The sequence below is a fragment of the Oreochromis aureus genome, linkage group 9 (assembly GCF_013358895.1).
Source record: "Oreochromis aureus strain Israel breed Guangdong linkage group 9, ZZ_aureus, whole genome shotgun sequence".
NCBI classification, from domain to species: domain Eukaryota; kingdom Metazoa; phylum Chordata; class Actinopteri; order Cichliformes; family Cichlidae; genus Oreochromis; species Oreochromis aureus.
Window position 1 is genome coordinate 5,773,340 of NC_052950.1, and position 8,579 is coordinate 5,781,918.

An 8,579-nucleotide genomic window follows, 5' to 3' on the forward strand; every position below is an offset into this window, starting at 1 on the left:
AGTATATATTTCAGCAATACAATGCCAAGTTGCGTTTTCGTCATCATCATCTTTCACTGATTGATTTTGTAGGAGTAGAGCTCTTCAAATCCTATATCCTGCAAGAACAGGAAAACACTTGGCTTCCAAAAGACATTTTTCTTCAGGATCATGTGTGATACAATTTTCCCATTATACTAAATATCAAAGGTGCTTTATTGGATAGATTGATTTGAGCTTTGTGACATGGTGCATTATTTACTGACAGATGGAGGGATGGACCTGGTCAGCAATGGTACCCAAGTAGGCTGTGGCGTTTAAACAATGCCCAGTGTGCCCAAAGTGTGTGGTTCATGCTTTCATATTTATGCCAAATTCTGACCTTACCATTCTAATATCGCAGCAGAAATCAAGACTCTTCAGCCAATGTTTTCGTGTATTATAGACAGCGTGTGTGATGTGTTTTCAGAGATGCCTCTCTGCACACACTATCATAAATACGCATAACTAAAGAAAAATACAATATATATTGTAAGAAAGAAGAGATTAACAAGATCAAGATTCATCAAAAAAATTATAAAATATGAATAACTGTGGGTTTATTGTATCATTAATTATATGACTGCAGCTCTGATTTACTTTTAACCAATTTCTGACCTTTTCATCAAAAACAGTAGGAAAACAGTGTGGCAAATGCCATGGGCATTTTAACCCATTTTATTTACATAGTGCCAAATCACATCGACAGTCCCATCAAAGTATGTTACATCGAAATCTTCAGGTTTTTGGACCATTCTCTGCCAACCTTGTAGATGGTTGTTTAGGAAACTCTCAGTAGATTGGCATCTTCCTAAATACTCATACAAGCTTCTGTGAAGGTTCTCAGTCATCCAGGTCATCATAGTCTAAGGAGCTGGGAAAGAAAAGCGTCTGGACTTCTTTAAGTTTCCTTGAAGATGTTTCACTTCTCATCCGAGAAGCTTCTTCAGTTCTAAGAGCAATAGGTGGAGTCCCAGATTTTAATCCCTATGGGAGTCCCTCATGGACCCCTTAGTGATCCTCTGCCTAATCACACGAGCCAAGGTGTGAAAATGGGTGTAGGTCACAATCAGCCAAAGTTTTGGGTGAAACCTAGCCCCACCCTATCATGTGATTTACTGAGGTCAAATGGCCCAGAATGTGAGTGGGCGTCTGGGACTGGGATCTCAAAACTGGATTATAGATGGCCGACAGTTGGTGTCGTAAGCCACTGCCTCTGTTCAAAGATGGTTGTTCACAGTGGACATAGATGGGGGTCCATGAAGTCTGTGGTTACTGCAGCAGTAACCACAGACTTCATAGGCAATTGGTTATATATACAGTAAATATGGGTGTAGCCATATTTACATGGTTTATGTGCTACAAACATAGAGGCATAGAGGAAGGTAGAGCAAGACAAAGAGACAGGAAAATACCAAATGTCGAGCAGGATGTGCCAGATTAATAATAACCAGCATTCAAAATAGAGAATCATAAATCCAGCCCCCAAAACCTCTATCCCATCTATCCAAACTAAAAAGGGCTTGTCATTATGAAGAAGAGAGTAACCACCCCTCGCTCTTAAAGTTGTAGGTATTTTCTAACCAAACACCACTCTGAAAGTCTGTGCCATAACCTCTCTGACCTCTTCTCCTCTGTGAAGGCGCATCAGGAGCAAGAACTGAGCTGTGAACTCAGACCATTCTATTCTTGGCCTGCAGTGGTCCATTTCCCACTTTGAGTTTGCATATTCTAGTTTACTTGACAGCTTTCCTCAGATTTACCCCACTATAACAGGTCCAGGTGGGTATCTTCATGTTTCCAACAGTGGGCTGATGTTATGTAGCTGTAGGTTCAGATATATGGATATATTTGAGCTGTATGTATAGATCTGATCTGTTTTTATCATGATTTGATCATGATAAAAACAAATCAAATGTTAAGACTTTGCTTCCTGGGTTCCCACTCTTTGTTGTGGTCATTTTTAATTCTTTAAAACCATTAATGTGTTCGGGTGCCACATTGTTTTAAGTAAATTAAAAATAATTAGCCGATAGAGGGCTGACACCCCCAAATGTAAAAAACGCCTAGCAGCGTTTGGGTGTGCTCCTACTGAGACGGCAGATGGTGCCCTGTGCGATCTCCTCTCAGATCTGGAACAGAGCATCACTGCGCTCCTGGACAGTCTGAGGTACAACCTGACAGCGTCAGCCGAACTGAAACATAATGTCCCAGAGGTCAGGAGAGCATGGGGGCCAGTCAGCACTATCAATTTCTTCATCCTCCTAGCTGCCTCCATACTCTCACCCCACAAGGCCAGGCATTGTTGTACACCAGGAGGAACCTAGACCCACTTGGCCAGCGTAGGGTCTCACAGTGGGTCCAAGTATTCCATCTTGATACACAGTGGGACTCAGCGTGCCAATACCTAGCCTGTGGGTGGCTCCATGGCTTCTCCAGACTCTTACAAGTGTGCAACATGTGCTCTAGGCGAACTTGCCCTTATGTGTGAAAAGCACAGGGTGCTAGGTGTGGGCCTGTGAATTCTGCCCATCAGCCTCCACAATAACCTCATGAATCTGTTTCTGATTTCTGTTCAGAGGTCATTTTGTAGCTCTGGCAATGCTTATCCTGTTCCTCTTTGCACAAAGAGCAGATACTAGTTTAGCTGATGGGTTAAGGTAAGGTCCAGTCCAGAACTGCCCGTCTCCTGAAACCTCCTCTTGAGAGCGTGCTAGGAGACACAACAAGTCTTCTGGCAATGGCACGTATTGATGTGCCACCCTGCATGAGTTACATGAACTTCCAGCTTGTTGTTCTTTGTAGGGTCAACATATCGCCTCATGCTACCAGTAGTGACAACTGGCCTTAGCCAAACGCAAAACTAGTGAAAACTTGTTGCCCCTCTAGTGCACCTGTTGATGCCAAACACTAAAGGTGCTAAAACTGATGCAAAAAGTGTTCTTTTCTTTTTCTTTTTCTAAAGTGGTATAATTTAAGAATGCCATTTCCTCTTGACAGAGAACATCTGAAGCAGAGACAGATCCTAAGCAGTGACCATAAACTGAAAAAACATCCAACAGAAAACAAACCATGGTTTGTGCTGAAGCAATGAGATTCTAATAGTGTAATATTATCAGCACAAAAGGATCATTTATTGTAACAAATAACTTAAGTACTGATTTGATAGAATTTGCTAAAATCCTTGTTTAAAGTACATAAACATACGCAGGACATGCATTCATCCAGACACAGCAACATATGTTGTTATTATAATTACTGTATAAAATTATACAATTATAATTGGCTGTAATGATCTTTAATTAAGTTCCATGCCATTAAAGACTTATGGACTGAATTACAGCAGCAGGAGAGAGAGTGAGTAAGAGACGATGGGAGAGCTTCCTCCCAGTGACAGACTGGAACTCGTTTCTCTGGTGCTCTCTTGCTTACTCTCACTGTGCCTGTCTTACCCGGTGCCTTTCATTCTTTGGGGGAGGAGATTCAACGACTCTTAGCATCACTGCAGAAACAGAGAGAGGGCGGAGCAGAGGGAGAGAGAGAAAAGAGCTGGAGAGATGATAGCAGGAGGCGATGAGACAAGGAGAGATTTAGAGACTGCAGCAGCACGAAGCGCAGGAGAACAGAACCGACAGCAGCGGTGTCTGTGAGAACAAACACACCTTACGCTTTATTTCATGTGCATCTAAATGCTTGAACACGTGTTTCTCATCAGTACTTATCTGTGTTGGTTTATATTTTGCTCTGATGATTGATTTATGTGAACTAACCAACCCTGATCAGTACTGACAGGTAGTGCTCAATTGATATTCAACACCAGTGATCAATACTGTAGGGCTATGCTGTGTGCGAGTTTGTGTATATGTGTGTTTGGTTATTGATTAGTAACAACTAGCAGTGATTCATTAAGCCTTGAGCAGTGTGATCAGATCGGTCAGAATATTAAATAATATGTATCAGCATTGTATTTACTGATTGATTACTGATTTGTATTTTTGAAGTGGTGACTGATTTGCTGCAGTAGTGATCTTATGTCACAGTAGTAGTATGTCACAAAGAACAGTGTTCATGATTTTTACCTTTAACAATAGATTCATTTATTAAGAACAAATTGTTTTGATTTGTTACTGATTGGTGTTGAACAGTACTGATTTGATAGCACTCATCTGTTCAGTAGGAATCATTCATATTGATCTGTATCAGTCATTATTAGACAGTAACATGTACCAGCCAGTATTTGCCTTCAGCATTGGTATGGCTGGGTGTAGGAGTCAGAATTAGGAGAGTCAATCACACGGTGTAAAGGTTCTGCTATGGAGCAGTAGTGCATGCTGGGAGGTGTAGTTCCTGCACTCTTAGACAAAAACTTGAACGGGCAAATGGGTTTAATATCCATCACGTGTCTGTCACTATGAGAATATTAGTGCTGAAAACTCACTTAAGAATACCAAACTTTGTACTGTTTGCTGAGTTTCAGTATCAGTTGTGCACAGATGAATCAATTAGCAGAAGTGATATTAAACTAGTTTAATATTCTAAATGTCTGTCCCTCCAAACAACACAGGCAGCGTGTGATATTACAACACATCTCTTTATCTGACACTCTGTGTCTCTCTGACAAGAACTTGGTGTGACAGAGTCCAGCTGAGATAGAGGTCAGCGGGGCTTAACCTGCTGGGCCACCATCTGATTGGTGGGTGGTGATGATCGCAACAGGTGGATTGCTGAGAATCAACGCACGCCGACAGGACTCGCTATCCAGACCACATAAACCACACACACAGAAGAAGAAGAAGAAGAAGAGGTAACGCACACTCACAAACGGACACGCAGTCAGAGGTGATGTAACCTGGCTGCGTGTGTTTTTCAACACACCTGAGGGTTAGTGATACGATGACACAATTAACCAATGTCCCCACCTCCCAAACCCTAGGAGGAGCGAGGTAGTGGTGGTAAAGGGGAAGCTGAAGTTGTGTTCAGTCTCGGGTCTCGTGGCTGCACTTGGCATTCTGGTTCTGGTTGTGGGTGTGGTCATGGCGGCTCTGGGCTATTGGCCTCGTGATGGATTATTCTTCAGCTCTCAGCCACAGGAGGGCACCGCCATGGCTTCTGTCTCCTCAGACACCCCAACAACTGCACCTGCTGATGCCCAAGTGAGACACTACACCACTGACACTGTGTGTTTTTTATTGAGCAAAGTTGGTTTTCATATTTGACTGTTGTAATGCAGTCATTTTTCACATTTTGTCATGTGTTGTTGAACATCTGTCTGACTGCTTCCAGGGAGAAGTGAGAGAAGGTGTACTGAAATCAGATGACGTGGGGACTAATGGAGGAAGCGATGATGGTTTTAACCAGACAGAAACCATAAATGGGACAACCAGACATCTTCCACAAGGTTTTCTACAGGACTTTCTGGACAGGTAAACAAACTAGCCTGTCTGTTTTAGCCAAGGCTTCCAGGACAGCTGTAAAGGCCGTTTGGGATGTTCTTGACTTCCAGGTGAAATATCTCTTCATATCGTGGATAAGATAGTAGGGCAAAATTCATACCATGTCACTGCCATTAGTTAGACTCTATTACACAGTTCAAGTCACAGCTCAAAACGCTCTTGTTCATATTATGGTTTTTAAATCCTACAGTGGCTTTAATTAATCTTGTTGTTAATTTTCTGCTGTAAGGTGACCATAAATGTTTTAAAAGAAAACAACAAAAAAATTATTATTCTTATTATTATTAGTGGTTAACAGAGAGATTCTTTTTTGAAGGCTTTTTTGCCTCTAAAAGTTCTTGGGTGATTCTAAAAGTAACTAAGGGTTTTAACAGGACTTTACGTGGTTCTACACATCTTTGAGGAGGTGACATAGAGATGCCCGTAATAATCTCGTCTCAGTCTCAGTAGGAAATTGTGTAGGAACAAGACTTCTTTCAAAGCAATTTCAAAGCCCTCTGCAAATATGGAACAATTCACTGCCTCACGACTGCTTTGCAGGCCACACCTTTAAATCCAGGTGTTGTCCCAATGCCACAGGTACTGAAAATCAAACACCCAGCCAAAAAGGGGACATTCTTTCCAAAATTCACTGGATTCAAGCATGGTATTGTAAGAAGATGAAACATTTGCGACAGGTTAGTTGGGGAAATTCCTTCCCTCCTTGATATTCCACAATCAGTGGCATTATTGCAAAGTGAAAGTGCTCAGGAACCACAAGCACCCAGCCACCGAGTGGCAGTCCACATAAAGTTACGTAATGCAAGTGCCAAGTGCTGTGGTGCATAGTTCATAAAAGTTGCCAATATACTGTTGACTCAAATAACTGCAAAATTCCAAACTTCCTCAGCACAAAAACTGTGCTAGGAGCTTCAAGGAATGGGTTTTCTGTAGATGGCCCAGATTGTCCATATAGTGTATAGTCTGCTGTTATGTTCATACATTTCTTTAACATCCTCGATAGATTTTTCATCCCCTCTCAAAACTGTAATCAGTACTGTCCACATGCCACCAATGGCTAATTCATTTATTTCATTCATCATAAACATTTTATTGTCTCGGATCAATTACTAATATCTTCTTGTATGCATGCTTCTTGACTGTGCTGTAGGACAGCGGTGCCCCAATCACCGGGCCATGGACCGGTACCGGTACATGAGTCGTTTGGTACTGGGCTGCGAGTTGGGGCTCAGGTGTGAAATATATGGTTTTCAGGGTTTTTATCATTATTTTTTATAGTTTTTATCGTTAACTCTGCTTCCCTGTCTCTTTTCCCATGTGTTATGAATAATTCTTCTTTAATTCTTCTTTTGGTACCGATACTGGATTTATTTTGTTGTATTTATCCACGACACATTAAAGGGCGGTCCATGAATGGTTGGGTAAAGCTGCTGTAGGAGATTAAAGCTGATACTAGTGAGCTCCAGCAGTCTATTTGGAATTTCTAAAACTCAGCATGGTCCTAAAAGTACTTCAGGATGTTTAAGTAGCTCTCCTAAGGATTGGTCTGTTTTCTGATTGTCTCTTCAGGTATTTGTACTCTGATAGACTGAAGGTTTTTGGCCCACTCATCATGGGGATTGGCATTTTCCTCTTCATCTGTGCTAATGCTGTTCTGCATGAAAACCGTGACAAGAAGACAAAAGTTATAAACCTGAGGGACATTTATTCCACTGTTATCGACCTCCACAGCCTCCGGAAACCCAACACTTCCTCCTGCTGCTCAGCCAATCCCCCCAACAGCATCGTTAACTATATCCAATCAAAGAGCCTGGAGGCCAAACCCAGGGCATACCCTGACTCCCTAAAAAACAGAAAGGGGGGAGGAGAAGGTGTGGGAGACAGTGGAGTGGGAGGTGGGCTGTTAACCATGCAACCTGGCAGCAGTAAAGGAGCAGGGGAATGTTGGGGCAATGATGGAGGAGGACACACAGTCTTCAGTATATACCAGGAACAAAAAGATGCTCCTCCTCCCTCCTCCTCACAGAGATTTTCCCTCCCCCAAAGTTTCAGCCCCACCCACCTCTCCACCTGCTGGACCACAAAGAATATGCTAAGCTCTTTCACCTTACCACTGCGCCGCCCAAAACCCCCTGCCCCGCAGAGAAGGCACTCCGCACGAGCCAGGACCAACCAGGGCTGGAGAGGGGACAAAGGAGAAGAGGAACAACAGAGGAGGGACAGAGGAGATGACAAACCAGGGGAGGAGGGTTATGTATGCCCACCACCTCCTCAGCGCTACTCTAGTCCCCCCCCAAACAGACCCCTCCAGGATTCATTAACAACTTCTTGCAGCTCCTCCGGCCTCTACAAGGAAGCACCAGGAGGCTCCCAGGCCCTGCTCCTCCTTTCCTCTTCCTCTCTCACCCCCTCCCACTTGTCTCTCTCCTCATTTTCGTCCACACCACTGCCGCCTTGCAGGAGGCACAGCCTGTCGACCAGCAGCATCATCACAGGTTATAGCAAATTAAAACACAGAGACAACGATTCATGTTCCCCATCATCACACAAAGTGATATCACAGGGTAGGCATCAAATGTCAGAAGAAGTGACATCACAAAGAAAGTACTCTAACAAGGAGAAGTTGAGGATGATCTCACAGAAGTATTCTGGTCTGACGCAGAAGAAAGACCAATCAGGACTTGACTCAGAGATTGACAGCACAACTCAGTATTTGACCGAGAAACATTAGGGTCACATTCAGGACTGTGTAAACGCTGATTGTGCGAAGACGTCGAAATGGTGTGTGAATGTGGATCTGCTGGTTTCTGAATTAGCAATAAGGAGTCTTCCAGAGAAGCAACAGCACAATATTCAAGAATCTGCTGTTTAGCTTTGTTGATCAGCTCTGTAAACTCTTACTGGAAAAGTTTTGTTTGGAATCTTTTGCCGGCAGAGTATGTGCAACAAAATGTTTCTGTGTCAATGTGGTAGCTCTCAAATAAGGGGATATTAGCCATCATCTGGAAAATGAATGGAATGACTTTCAATGTATGGTATTCTGGGTTCCAAATGAAAAAGTGCAGACTCATCCATCACTTTAGTCTTCTGCATTAGTACATGACCAAA

At 42.9% G+C, this 8,579-nt stretch overlaps 1 protein-coding gene across 1 annotated transcript; it reads left to right on the plus strand.

Annotated features, from left to right (window-relative positions):
- The first annotated feature begins 4,721 nt into the window (after positions 1-4,721).
- On the plus strand, positions 4,722-8,202 carry LOC116328704 (transmembrane protein 200C-like). The gene is made up of 4 exons (XM_031750552.1): positions 4,722-4,822; positions 4,952-5,171; positions 5,302-5,441; positions 7,041-8,202. Exons 1-4 carry the CDS (start codon positions 4,722-4,724, stop codon positions 8,200-8,202), a joined length of 1,623 nt encoding a protein of 540 aa, XP_031606412.1.
- Positions 8,203-8,579: the final 377 nt, after the last annotated feature.

Bases quoted from the DNA above. Each gene is read 5' to 3' on its own strand.
- LOC116328704 (XM_031750552.1), top strand. From the start codon at position 4,722: ATGATCGCAACAGGTGGATTGCTGAGAATCAACGCACGCCGACAGGAC. The intron at 4,823-4,951 runs GTAACGCACACT...CCCAAACCCTAG, and splicing joins AAGAAGAAGAAGAAGAAGAG to GAGGAGCGAGGTAGTGGTGG. The intron at 5,442-7,040 runs GTAAACAAACTA...TTGTCTCTTCAG, and splicing joins CTACAGGACTTTCTGGACAG to GTATTTGTACTCTGATAGAC.